Genomic DNA, 13,830 nt, shown 5'->3' on the forward strand with positions numbered 1-13,830 from the left:
TCCAGTCACGTTTTGGGTGTGGTGAAGTAGGAGAGATCTGGGGGAAGCAGGAGAGAGCCCGTGCTTGGAGCTATATAGAGCATTGCATTTGCATCCCATGAACTGACTTGTGCTGAGATGAAATGCTGCTCTCCGTGGAGCAGAGCAGTCTCTGGGAGAAAGGGATGAGGTTACAGCTGTGGCTGAGGCTCCTACGTGGTCCCAGGGCGTTGGAGACCCTCAGGAGGTCGCTGGGCATCTGAGCAACCAGAGCCAGCAAAGAGGAGAAGAAGAGTTGCAGCTGGGCGGACAATAAGCAGGAGACTTCTCCCTGCGAAGAGAAGGGACCGAGCTGAATTTCATCCCTATGGGTGGTGGGGAGAAGCACCATAGGCTTTGGGGAGTCCCACGTGGGGACCAGCCAGGCCAAGAGCTCCAAGAGAGTGAAGGGAGGGACGTGTTGATGGACACCACAGGTTGGGGGGGGGGGGGGGGGGGGTGCTGAAGCAATGACTAACATCGCTTGCAAATGGATCAGCAGGACCCAAGCAGCTGGGGGTGACACTGAGGGCATCGCAACCCAGGGAGGAGTGAGGAGGACCATGTCCATGTCCTCCAGGAGAAGGGGTTGGCATCTCCACAGTCCCTAGAGTTGGGCAATAGGAGGAGGGTGTCCCACGACATGCTCAACATAAGGGTCTTCTCCACAGCTATGATTTATCCCTGCTACTCCAGCCTGTGGGGACAATGTTCATGCTGGACATCAGCGCTGGTATTTGCTTTTGTTCCCTCCAGGTGCTGAACCTGTTCTTAGCTTTGCTGCTGAGCTCCTTCAGCGCTGATAGCCTGGCGGCATCTGACGACGACGGAGAGATGAACAATTTGCAGATCGCTATTGGCAGGATCACCAAGGGGATCGACTTTGTAAAGGCCTCTGTCCTCATGCTGCTCCGCAGGCTGTGGAAGGGGAAGAAGGTGGCCCCAGAGGAAGAGCAAGAGCACAGTAAGAGGGACAACTCTGTGCTAAACCATGTGGACACTGGCCAGGAGCCCAAGTCGGAGTACCTGGATGGAGTCGCTGGCAAAGAGCATTTTTTCATGGATGAACTGGACCATATGAATTTCATTAACAACCCCAACCTGACGGTGCAAGTCCCCATTGCCTCGGAGGAGTCTGACCTCTATGAGGAGACAAGTACCCAGTCCGACACCGAAGATGCCAAGGTAAGAAATGTGGGTGGGAGGCTTTCAACCCGAAAACTGGGATTGACCCATTCTTGCTGTGCTGCCCAAAGAATTATGCTGGTTTTGGTTACTTATAGCTTTTCCACAATGTGTGGCATGGGCCAAACTTGGGGTTTTTCAACGTGGCATTTCCCAGTGTAAGCTGGAGGTGGGGGGTTCCGAGCAGGGCTTTGGCCCAGTTTGGGTCAGGCTATGGGGTTATTGCTCGCACGAGGGGGACCCACTGCACTGCAGGGTTGGTGCAAGCGTCAAAGCGCTCAGTTTGGGGTTAAAGATGTTCCAGAGGAATTTGATGCCAGGAAATCTGCTGATGGCACTAACATTGGATCCACTGCTAATGCCTCAGAAAGCATCATCAGGGAGGGTATGAAGCCAGATGGAGGAGCTTAGCACAAGTGAACATGAAGCGTTGCATTTTGGATCCAAAGCTGACGAGCCAGCTGATGTCAGCATTGCTGTGTCGAGGCGCGGAGAGGACTGTCAGGGCTTGTGGGACACTGACCGCCCTGGTGCTCTGGGAGGATGATCGGGAGATGCGAGACAAGAAAGTCGGGAAGACCCGAGTGGACACAGAAAGGAGGGGGATAGCCTAGTGGGAAATTCCTGCTCGCAGTGGGGTCGCACCGAGGTCCTGGGGAAACACAGGGCAGTTGGGGATGCTGCGGCGGAGAGGAGCAACTGCATCAATCTGGAAAGGGGTTTTGTATGAATAATAGAACAGCTCTGACCCAGGGGTTTATCATGACTATTGGTGGCGAAGGTGTCTGCCCAGGAGCTGAGGAGCCTCTGGGAGGCTCTGTCCCAGCTAGTCCTGCTCGGGGCGGTGTGCTGGGGCAGCAGGCAGTGGTGCAGTTTGGGTGCAGTCACAACTGCTGTGAGTGCCTGGCTGGGATTGCACAGGGAGCCCAATGCAGGGCTGGAAAATGAACCAGGACTCCCAAAATCCCAGAGCCATCCACCTCCCTCCCCATCTGCAGGCTCCTTGCAGCTCCACGCAGTGACAGGGACCTGGCTTCGCTCAGGCACAGTGCAAGAAGAAGGGACAATCCTGATTTTTTAATTTATTTTTTTTTTTAGCTGGGAAAAAAGAGTTTTTTCAGCAGTTGGGGCTGTAGGGGAAGACGGCAGGAAAGGTGGTGGCTGGCTGTGACCCATTGCAAACGTGCTGCTAAGCTGTGCTCAGAAGGGACAAACTTGCCTGGAGTGCCTTGGTCGAGGGAATGGGCGAGGGGAGTTGCTGTCATCGTTCCCCTTGGTGTTGCCAGCAGGAAGGCTGAGAGTTGGCATTTTTCCCCAAATTTTTCCTACTACAAGTCCAGTCCAGTAGCACTAATCCCCAGTACACCCAGGCCATGCCATAGCACACTGAGCACTGCACAGAGGTGATGCTAACGCCAACCCAGCCGCTGTGGGGGGACACATCCAGCCTGGTCTGTGGGGTCCCCATGGACCTCAGTTCCCCACCACCACGATGTGCTTCCCGGCGGATGGGGGAAAACCTCGGTGTGCAATTATGAACATGTCTCGGCGTGGCTCCAGCTTTTTGGGGCTGTGTTCAACTGACATCTAGTGGTACCTGCTCCAACACCCTGCACCGAGCTTGTGTTTTGAGAGCCATCCCTGGCTGCTCGGCGTGTGCAGGGGGCAAAGAGCATCTCTCAGCCACTAAATACCAGTTCACCCCATCATCACTGATGGTTTTGGTGGCTGAATTCAGCCAGACGTTGACCAAGGTGCAAACCAGGGGGGTGCATTAACAACCCAGCCCCTGCCCAAACAGGCAGAGTGGGCAACAGGGTGGCAGTCATCACATGAAATGACTGCCCAGTAATTAGAAATCGGGTGCTAATTGGTGGGAGCCCTGAGCTGGTCCTCGGGGAAGGTTGCTGCTATCTTGGTGTGTTCACATGCCATCGATTAGCTCCAGATGGAGCCAAAGCCCGGCACACTGCCTCGCACCGGGGACATGGGCCACCAGTGAGGATTGCAAACTGGGGGGTTTTCTCCCGATGGGCTGCTCAGAAAACACTGATAAATGCTCTCCCCCTTTCAGAGAAGCTCCTTTCTGAGGCAAAGGTATTTTTCAGGGTGAAATTATAGCGGCAGGATGATGGCAGCAGCGTGGCCGCTCTCCTCGAGTGCTTTTGCATCTTATGGTTGTTTTATCTTTTGCACCGCAAAGCAGCGAGGAGGTGACAGGAACAGCAGCGTTGGTGGGTGGCTGGGCAAAGAGCCAGCGCCGTGGCTCGGGACTCTTCCTGGGGGCTTTTTGCCTTGGACTCCCATCCTGCCGAGCAGGGTGATGTCTGCTGAGATGCTCTGGGCTGTGGTGCATCACAGGAGTGCTGTGAAATATGGGGGTCCCAGGGTGAGTCTGGGTGTGCAGCACCTGAATGCCAATGCTCAGTGCTGGAAAGGAAAGCCTTGTATTTGGGTGGAAACACCCAGCCAGGCCAGAGGTGCCGTACCAGGTGTGTGACGGAAATCACCCTCCAAATCTGCTGGTCACAGGCACGTGGGGGCTCAGGAGCCCCCAGGGATGGGGTCTGGGCACCATGCAGTGGGACCAGCAGTTATCCCTATCCCCATCCAACAGGACCTGCCCTGAGCACCAGCACCAGTTCCTGGATTACACAAGCCTGCCAAGCGCCTCTTAGTATCATAGAATCGTCAAGGTTGGAAAAGACCCTTAAGATCACCGAGTCCAACCGTAATCATCAAGTCCAACCATTAACCCAGCACTGCCAAGGCCACCACTAACCCATGTCCCTAAGCACCACATCTCCCCAGCTTTTAAATACCTCCAGGGATGGAGACTCAACCACTTCCCTGGGCAGCCTGTGCCAGGGCCTGACCGCCCTTTCGGTGAAGAAGTTTTTCCTAATATCCAACCTAAACCTCCCCTGGCGCAGCTTGAGGCCGTTTCTTCTCGTCCCAGGCAGTTGTAGAGGGCAATAAGGTCTCCCCTCAGCCTCCTTGTCTTCAGGCTAAACAGCCCCAGCTCCCTCAGCCGCTCCTCATATGACTTGTGCTGTAGGGCACCTTTCTCCCGATCTCTGGGGCGGCTGCGCTGGTTCGTCCCCACCTCATGCCTTTGCGAGACTTTTCCTGGAGGCAGATGGTTTCCGTGTGTCCTTCCCCAGGGTCGCGGCTTGCCGGGCTCCATGCCGAGGCCTCCTGATCCCCCTGCCCCTCCTGTCCCCCCCCAGCCCTGGCGGAGGGTGGCCCCAGTGCTCCTGCAGAGCCACCAGCCAACAGCTCGTGCCACCGCTACTGCTGTGTCCTGCTCCTCATGCAATGCCCTGTGTGTCCCCAGCATGCAGTAGCCAAGCTGCAAGTGTCCCCCAAAGTAATGTCTTCTCCTACTGATGTGGCTGTGGCCCTTGAAGCTGCAGGTGCCTCAAATTACCCCAGGGGGTCTTCTCTGGCTTGTTGGAGGACGGAGTAGCTACTTTATTCACTACTGAAAGCACTAGCAACCTTGGGGGAGGATTATCTCCTTCCCATGCAAGCCAACACCATCCTGCATTGGAGATGCCCATCCAAGATCATCTGCTCCCAGGTAGGACAGGCAGGTCTGGGGATCTTCTCTTTCCTCAGGTGCTGCAGAAAGTCTTCTCGGAAAGCCAAAACAAAAAGGAGGAAAAAAATTCCAGGGGCTTGCCAAGGTTTTCTCTTGTTATCAACCCCTCCGGGCCTTGCTGAGTGGTGTCTGGGAAGCCAGCCAAGCTGAGCTGTGGCGCGGGATGGAGCCAGTGAGAGATATTTGGGATGCAGGTTTTGAACTTGGGTGAACCTCAGCCTAAAAGCCCTTTGGCACAAGCCAAGCCAGCAGGATTTGAGAGAAGTGCCATGGTGACCGCCCAGGTTTCTGCAGGTCTGATTGTACCAAAGGGTGTTTGGCAGAGCATTTCTTGGATGGGGGCGTGCGGAGGAGGCAGAGGTGAGAAAATCAACCTGAGATGATGGTACAAGTGGATGGGAGATGGACTTGCTGTGCTGGGAGGAAGGCTGGGGTCAGGGGACCTTTTGCTCCTCTGAACCCGGATGAAAAGCAAAGCTTGTGCAAGCTCATGTACCAACAACCCTCCAAGGTTTGCAGCGCTGGACAATTCAACAGCTTCACTCTGGGCTCCGTTTTCATAGGAAAGGGACTCAGAGCAGCCTTCAAGCAAGGGGGTCCCACCAGCCGGCTCCCTTGGTGGGGGCCGGAGGAGCCGGAGGATGGCTGGAGGCAGCCACAGCCCGGGAGATCCCTTCTGCAGGGCAGCCCAGCCTGATTCCTCCTCCTCTCCCTTTGCAGAATCCCCTCTCCAGTGACAATGCCTCGTCCCTGTGCAGCACCGTGGATTACAAACCCCCGCTGCCGGTGGAGGAGGAGGTGGCAGAAGACGCTGAGGACAGCAACGAGCCCGAGGAATGCTTCACTGAAGGTGAGGGACCCCCAGGAGAGGGGGAGGTGGGTATGGAGGGGCCATTGCCAACCAATTCTTGCAGCATAACAACTCCCAGGCTCACTTAGCTCAGTCCAAACTCCAAATCCTCCTGTACTACCAAGGAGATGGTCCCCATCGGGCTCCCCTCTAGCGTGCACACCCTCAAACCCAGCAGGATCCTGCTCCAGCCTCCACCTAGGAGGGTTTGAAAAGACAATAAAAGCACAAATAGTGTCGTGTTGGTGGAAACACCCTGGCCAGGAGGTGACCCACAGCTCTTTGTCCAATCCCCAGCCTGCGTGAAGAGGTTTCCCTGCCTCTATGTGGACATCACCAGCGACAGAGGGAAGGTGTGGTGGAACATCCGGAGAACCTGCTTCCGCATTGTGGAGCACGACTGGTTTGAGACCTTCATCGTCTTCATGATCCTCCTCAGCAGTGGGGCGCTGGTAGGTCCCACCTTTTGCCCTGTCCCATTTGCTCTGCAGCAGCTCCCCAGCTTGGTGGGAGCCCAGGAACACAGGCAGGGCCCAGGCAGCAGCACCAGAGGCTCTGGGCATTGCCTGGTTGTTTCCTGTGCAAAATAAAACAGCTGTGGGCAGATGTTTGGTTTAAAACCCCATTTGGCTCAGGTCTGCCCAATGTACAGCCTTGCAAGAGGATCTAAATACCCTCCCCTTGCCCTCTAGCAGCCCTGCATCAGTGCAGTCCCCCCTGTATGACCCTCCCCAGCATCCATCACGGGCTGTGGACCATGGGCTCAAGGGGATGCAACTGCCTACAACCTCCCCTCCTGCTCTTAATGTCAACCGTGAACTATCTGCACCATCTCTTTAGCTTTATGCAGACGGTTCCTCATTTCACTGCCTCCATAGCTGGCTGTCGGGAGGTGCTTTATAAATAATTCATGGTTATTAATTTGCTGTTCAGCACTTCCAGCCGCTGACTGGTGCACCTTCCCAGAACCTGGGCATCCATTTAAATCAGCCTCATTAAAAAGCTGTTGTCCTGGTTTCAGCTGGGATAGAGTTAGTTTTCTTCTTAGTAGCTGGTAGAGCGCTGTGTTTTGGATTTAGGATGAGAATAATGTTGATAACGCACTGATGTTTTGGTTCTTGCTGAGTAGAGTTTACACTAGTCAAGGACTTTTCAGCTTCTTGTGCTCTGCCAGGTGCACAAGAAGCTGGGAGGGAGCATAGCTAGGACAGCTGACCCAGACTGGCCAAAGGGCTATTCCATACCATATGACGTCATGCTCAGTATATAAGCTGGGGGAAGAAGAAGGAAGGGGGGGACGTTCGACGTGATGGCGTTTGTCTTCCCAAGTAACCGTTACGCGTGATGGAGCCCTGCTTTCCTGAGGATGGCTGAACACCTGCCTGCCGATGGGAAGTAGTGAATGAATTCCTTGCTTTGCTTTGCTTGCGCGCGCGGCTTTTGCTTTACCCATTAAACTGTCTTTATCTCAACCCATGAGTTTACTCACTTTTACTCTTCCGATTCTCTCCCCCATCCCACCGCGGGGGAGTGAGCGAGCGGCTGTGTGGTGCTTAGTTGCTGGCTGGGGTTAAACCACGACAGCTGTGCATCAGCCTCTTGGTCCTCTCTGAGTATTTGGGCTGGATAAAGCTCAGCTGCACCTGTAAATACACAGAGCTAATGGGGAGACCAACTTCTCTGCAAGTTTGGAAGTAAAGAGAGAGGGAAGGAGGACAGAGGGACTGAACTGGTTTTCAAACATACTTTATGTGCCTGCATCACGCTCTGAAGTGCAGTTTGGGGATGTCTGAGGTTGTAGCTAGTGCCGGAATCGAAAGCTGTGCTAAAACAGCTGTGCAACACCTGGTGACCATGCCCATACATCTGATTGCTTATGTTTTACATGCCATGCGGACATAGCAGTAACCCAAACTTCTACGAGCATTTTCAAAACTACCAAGGCATCCAAAGGGGCAGGCTGGTGTCCTGGCTTTTGACTTGTGCTCAAACTGGTGGGAATTTCATGCAGCCGGACATTGGAGAAGAGGAGGCTGAGGGGAGACCTTATTGCTCTCTACAGCTGCCTGAAAGGAGGTTGTAGTGAGGTGGGGGTCGGTCTCTTCTCCCTAGTAACAAGTGATAGGATGAGAGGAAACGGCCTCAAGCTGCACCAGGGGAGGTTTAGGTTGGATATTAGGAAAAACTTCTTCACCGAAAGGGTAGTCAAGCATTGGAACAGGCTGCCCAGGGAAGTGGTTGAGTCTCCATCCCTAGAGGTATTTAAAAGACGGGCAGACATGGTGCTCGAGGACATGGTTTAGTGGTGGACTTGGTAGTGACAGGTTAACGTTGGACTCAATCTTAACGGTCTTTTCCAACCTCAACGATTCTATGATTTGCTTCAGTGAAGCTTTGCTTCAGGACAAACTCTGCTCTACATAGCCAACGAGAACTGGCAAACAAGAGTTAGATCCCATGCTGATCAGGTGCATCAGTAAACACCACCCATAGTCAGGCTCTCAACTTTTCAAGCTGCCCCGAGCTGCAGGGAAAATGCAGGCGTGGATGGAGCTGTACTGAGCAGTGCAGCAGGTCTAATGGAAGAATGACTGTCACGTAGCCCCACGCTTCTTCCAGGCTTTTGAGGACATCTACATTGAACAACGAAAGGTGATACGCACCGTCCTGGAGTATGCCGACAAGGTCTTCTCCTATGTCTTCGTTATTGAGATGTTGCTCAAGTGGGTGGCCTACGGCTTCAAGGTGTACTTCACCAACGCGTGGTGCTGGCTGGATTTCCTCATCGTTGATGTAAGTGTTGTCTGATGAGCACCTCTAGAGCCATAGTTAGCCAAGGGATTTGGGAGCGTTAGGGGATTGTAGCAGGCTGTTGAAGATGAACCCATATTGTATTTTAAAGGACAATGGGGTGGCTGTGGAACAAGGGCTTAGACCATTGCCTAAAATAATGGTCCTCCACAGGAAGGGCCACTTCTTTCCCTGGTTGCAGAAACCCTTTCAATCCCTTTCTGTTTTATGCTCAAGCCCATGCTGTTCTACCAGACCCCAGCAGAGATATGAAGGGACATAGGGTCTCCCAAATGCTCCGTGACACAGCGGGCCATTCCACCTGTGCAGTATTTCTGCATCCCCTGTCACCTCCACCCTCATACACAAGAGGCAGGGACATCCTCCATGTGGCTGGTCACCAGGAACCCAAGGACTCGATACCAGTCCCTGTGTCCTAAGACAAGACAATGACCACTGGCCTGAGGGAGTGCTGGGGAGAGAGGGACGGGCAAGAGCTGCAGGGACGTGGCTCAGTTCCTCTCCATTGTTTCCATCTGAGATGCTGCTAATCCCTTGGGCTGCTCCTTCCAGGTTTCCATTATCAGCCTGACAGCGAACTGGCTGGGATACTCCGAGCTGGGAGCCATCAAGTCCCTGCGGACGCTGAGGGCTCTGAGACCACTGCGTGCCCTGTCCAGATTTGAAGGCATGAGGGTAGGTGCCTCCCCCGTGTGCTGTTGGCTCTGGCACGGCCGTGCAGGCAGCACTGTTCAGCAGTCACCTACATCAGGGACCCATCCTAGTTGGTTTTTAGGGGCCTCCAGACCAGTGGGATTGATGCTAAGGTACCTTTGGTCCAGTTTGAGCCCACTTGGTGCTGCTGAGGAGGGTAAGGCTGGGGCACAGGGACATGGAGGTTCCCATCATTGCTAGCCTGGTTCCCTAGCCAGGTCCTCCAAGGTCTTTTTTCCCCTTGCAGGTGGTGGTGAACGCCTTGCTGGGCGCCATCCCCTCCATCATGAATGTCCTGCTGGTCTGCCTCATCTTCTGGCTGATATTCAGCATTATGGGGGTGAACCTCTTTGCGGGGAAGTACTACCGATGCATCAACACCACCACAGGGGAGCTTTTCGAGATCAGCGTGGTGAACAACAAGAGCGACTGCATGGCCCTCCTCTACACCAACGAGGTCAGATGGGTCAACGTCAAGGTCAACTTCGACAACGTGGGCTTGGGATACCTCTCCTTGCTGCAGGTGGTACGTAACAAAAGCAGCTGCCATCCCCCCAAGACGTGCAGTGCCATAGCAGGGCAGCGTGAATAGCATCAGGGCTGAAGTGAGATGCTGCCCTGATGCCCAGATGGGGCCTCTTGGCTGCTTCTCAGCTCCAAAACTGGTATTTAACACAGAAAACCCTGCAGACCCAAGGAGGAAAGGCATAGGGTAGAAGATGGGAGGGGAAGGTAAGCATCACCGGGGATCCACTGTAGGTGTAGTGTAGGTAGCACCAAGCCTGGAGCTGTGAGAAGTCCTCTGCACATCATGGGATGCAGGAGCGAGGCGGGGAGGCACTCTGTTTTCCCACCACCCATTTGAAAAGTTCAGTCTGCTGTAGTCGTAGGCTGCGAGAGTTTTGCATGGGGAAGATGATGACTGGAAAAAGAGTGCATGTGTCTGCTGCAGGGCAGTGGGCGAACGCAGCCATGCTTCCACTGAACCCACCGCAGCTGAGCCAGGCAAGCAGAAGGGGAACTGCTCACCACAATTTTAATAAAAATATAGGTGTGGGCTCTGTTATTGGGTGCACTGGGGTTACTCCCATCAGATCCAGGGGAACTGGCGGTTGCAGAATCGGAGCATAACCCAAATTGATTAATGAGCTTTAAATTCAGCTTCCTCTTCAGGTTTGTTGTTCCATCAGATTCAGGAAACAAGATGTTCAGGCTTTTTGTTTAACAAATCAGCAGCAAAAGCCTGTAAAAGATGCAGTGTACCCCCCCATCCCACCAGGACTGGGATCCAGCAGATAGCAGAGGCAGCAATACAGAAGTCAGGGCTACGGAGGTGGCACAGGTTGGGAGCGGGGGAGCCGCCAGCCCTGGCACAGTTCTGCTCTTGGGAAAATGCACTTTGTTTTGGGGGGAAAGGAGTCAATTGCTGCCTCTCTCACGCTGGTTTGCAACAGTGTTTTGGGAATTCCCTGGTAACCTCAGCCACAGAACAGAGCTTGTGTGTGACCACCTGTGTGCACGTGCAAATCTCAGTATTTCTGCATCGGGGCATTTTTCTTGTGGATTCAACTCATGGTCCCTCTCCCACCATTGCCACGGAGAAGCTGTAACTCCGGGCTGAGCAGGCGTGCTCAGAGCTAAACCCCCAAACGCACACCCGTCGGTCTCCCCTCCTTCCCTCACCCCAAATACCTCCCAGCGAATCTGTTCTTCTCCGCTCTTCGCACAGGCGACCTTCAAAGGCTGGATGGACATCATGTACGCTGCCGTGGACTCGCGTGAGGTGAGGGGACAAGCAAGGATGTCTCACAACTGGCACCAAGCATCGCTTATCCCACCGGGTTGATTCCCTCTGGGAGACCAGGAGCAGAGTCCTGGGGCTGAGGTGCAGCTCAGCACAGTCTGGGGATGGACCCCTCGGCCACAGCATCCCCTCTGGCTCTGCCCACAGGTGCCAGGGGGCTGCCTGCATCCCACCCACAGCTTCAGCTAGGACATGGGCTAAAGAGTGGAGAAACTCCCAAAACATCCCCCCTGCTGAGGTGCACAGCCTCAAAAAGGGCAGGCAGTTGTGTCCCTGTGCCACCCGTGTCATTGTCACCTGCATCCCAGCTGCAGCCTGGCCCCACGCCGGGCTCCCACCCCACCCGGGCTACAGCTGGGGCCAAGCCCGCTCATCTCGGCTTCAGCTTCATGGTCCGAAATCCCCGCCCTGCCTCCACAGCTCCAAGGGCATCAGCGGGCTCGTCCTTCACCCTGCTGTGAGATGACACCCTCCATGTACCCCTCCATCTGGGAGAGCTTATCCCATCCTGGAGAAAGCGCCTGGCTTGCCTTGAGCAATAAATGGGTTATTAAAACAGAGCAGCCAACATTTAACCTTTGGGTTAAATGGGTTATTAAAAAAAAAAAAAAAAAAAAGGTATTTTGAAGAGTTTCCTGCAGAGGCTGTTTCTACTGTGATCCATCCCAAAAAGTGTCCCCATGCCAGCCCATGTGCGTGCACACCGCCACGAGCTGACGCAGCAGGACGGACTTCCTACCTTTCCCTAAGTGAGCGAACTTGCCCGTGCCCCACTGGGGGGTCAGCCCCACACACCCACGGGCCTGAACGTATTGTTTTCATTGCCTTTTTTTAGCATCAGAAACAGCCGCTCCGCTCACCCTGGCTGCAGCTGCCGGCGCTCAGCGGAGGAGGCGCTTCCAGCTCCCTCTGAAAATGGCTTGGGCTCCTGCCTCCCCGAACACCCGGGGCAAAGCCGTTTGGGGAGCAAATCCGCTCTCTTCTGCCAAGAGCTTCCCTCGAAATGGGGGAAGCAGGTTGTGACACCTAGGGATGTCTCCAGTCAAATACAGAGCAGAATGAAGTGATGTCCCTTGAGATGAGGAGTGTTTTCCGAGGCTGCTAGGCTGTGCCACACCTGTGGGCTGGTGTGGCAATAATTAAACCACTTTTCACCCTCTTGGCCCCTCTTTCACCCTCTTTCAGCCCTTGGAAAGCTGATTATTGGGAAGAAACTCAAGTTGCACTCTGGGCATCCTTTCCTATTCCCCAGCCCATGTTGTGGGATTGGGGGTCAGCACATCCTTGTCCCTCAGCCAGTGTCACGTGGATGTCCCTTCCCGTGGCTGCTCCCATGGGGACCACTCAACCCGCACAGCATCTGCCAAAAGTTTTGGAGCTGCCAGCCCATAGCTCTGTCTGGATACAGTGACCCCTTTTCTGGGGGCTTCGGGAGACGCTTTCCGGAGAGGGTTAGTCTCTCACATTTCCCATCTCTCCTGGTCAGATTGAAGAGCAGCCAGCATATGAGATCAACCTCTACATGTACATCTACTTTGTCATCTTCATCATCTTTGGCGCCTTCTTCACCCTGAACCTTTTCATCGGTGTCATCATTGACAACTTCAACCAGCAGAAGAAAAAGATAAGTATTTTCTGGGCCCTACAGACGCTGTTGCCTCCTGGGGTGCTGGCCCAGGATGGAGAGGACGAGCATGGTTGTGGGGCGAGGGGACCAGGGCCACCGTGCCGGTGCTCAGATGGACCCCAGCATCCCTCTGCAACCTGAAGTGCTGTTATCCATTAGTGGCTTCCCGCAGAGCGAACAAGTAAGGAGAGCCTGACAAACAGCACGTGGGGCTTTGTGTCCTGGCCACAGCATTTATAGAGGATTTCATTTATGGATGCAGAGGGAAGAGGCTGTGTTTTCTCTAGCCTGTGCCATGCCAGGCATGGCTGTACGCCTGTGCCATCACTTTTGTTTTCTTTTCCCACCCCGTGACCCTTTCTCATCATCTTTCCATGCATCAGGGAGAGACTCGACTTCTGCTTTCAAGCGAGTGGCACAGGACTAATACCCCTGGGCTGCCAGAGGGGGGAACGGGTGGAGGATGGGTAACACGGAGCACGTTGTTTGTGCCCAGCCAGGTCTGAGGCACACCGAGATGCTGCCTCGGTCCCAGCAGGATCTGGCCAGCAAGGAGGGGGTGAGCCCCAGCAGGACATGGCGTGCCCCACTTGCTGCAGCGGGCTGGGAGGCAGCATCTCACCTCTGCAGGAGAAAACCCCAGTGCTGGGGTGAGCACCCACGGGTGCTGCGAGCTGGGGGAAGCAGCAGAGAAAAGGGCAAGCAGGGAGGAAGCAGGTTTCACTGAGTCAGTGCAGTGAGCAATGCTGGTAGAAGCTTGGCTGGAGCTGCTTGGTGGGAAGGAGCATGGCTGGAGATGCTTGGTGGGAAGAGGTGAGTTCGCAAGACTAACAGTGGTGATTCCCTTTATACTTTGGAGGCAAAGACATCTTCATGACGGAAGAGCAGAAGAAATACTATAATGCCATGAAAAAACTTGGCTCCAAGAAACCCCAGAAGCCCATCCCCAGGCCATCGGTATGTTGGGTTAATCACCCTGGAGTGCAGCGGGGAGGGAGCACTTCAAGCCACCAACTGTCCCAAAGTGAATGAGAAGGATCTAGGGAAGAGCATTTGCCAGGGCAAGGAGCCAAATCCTGGCTCCCCATTGCTACTCTTCAGACAGGACCTTGCTAAGAGCTGGGGCTTCAAAAGAGGTTCACATCAGGCAACCTCCTTTGGCTCTGCTCTTCAGCCCAGGGTCTGTGGCAAAGGCAAGGCAGGGGATCCCTTCTGCAGGGATTAGGGTTTTCTCCTAG

At 54.5% G+C, this 13,830-nt stretch overlaps 1 protein-coding gene across 1 annotated transcript in view; it reads left to right on the forward strand.

Moving 5' to 3' along the window:
• Positions 1-13,830, forward strand: part of SCN4A (sodium voltage-gated channel alpha subunit 4) — a 34,481-nt gene that overhangs the window by 16,735 nt on the left and 3,916 nt on the right. Inside the window, exons 15-23 of the mRNA XM_009464640.2 lie at positions 775-1,203; positions 5,528-5,657; positions 5,955-6,109; positions 8,277-8,450; positions 9,021-9,143; positions 9,409-9,687; positions 10,891-10,944; positions 12,452-12,589; positions 13,445-13,549. Coding sequence (XP_009462915.1) covers positions 775-1,203; positions 5,528-5,657; positions 5,955-6,109; positions 8,277-8,450; positions 9,021-9,143; positions 9,409-9,687; positions 10,891-10,944; positions 12,452-12,589; positions 13,445-13,549 — 1,587 coding nt within the window. The remainder of the gene's footprint in view (positions 1-774; positions 1,204-5,527; positions 5,658-5,954; positions 6,110-8,276; positions 8,451-9,020; positions 9,144-9,408; positions 9,688-10,890; positions 10,945-12,451; positions 12,590-13,444; positions 13,550-13,830) is intronic.

The sequence above is a fragment of the Nipponia nippon genome, unplaced genomic scaffold (assembly GCF_047370975.1).
Source record: "Nipponia nippon isolate SJK-2023a ecotype South Korea unplaced genomic scaffold, ASM4737097v1 scaffold_32, whole genome shotgun sequence".
Taxonomy (NCBI): Eukaryota; Metazoa; Chordata; class Aves; order Pelecaniformes; family Threskiornithidae; genus Nipponia; species Nipponia nippon.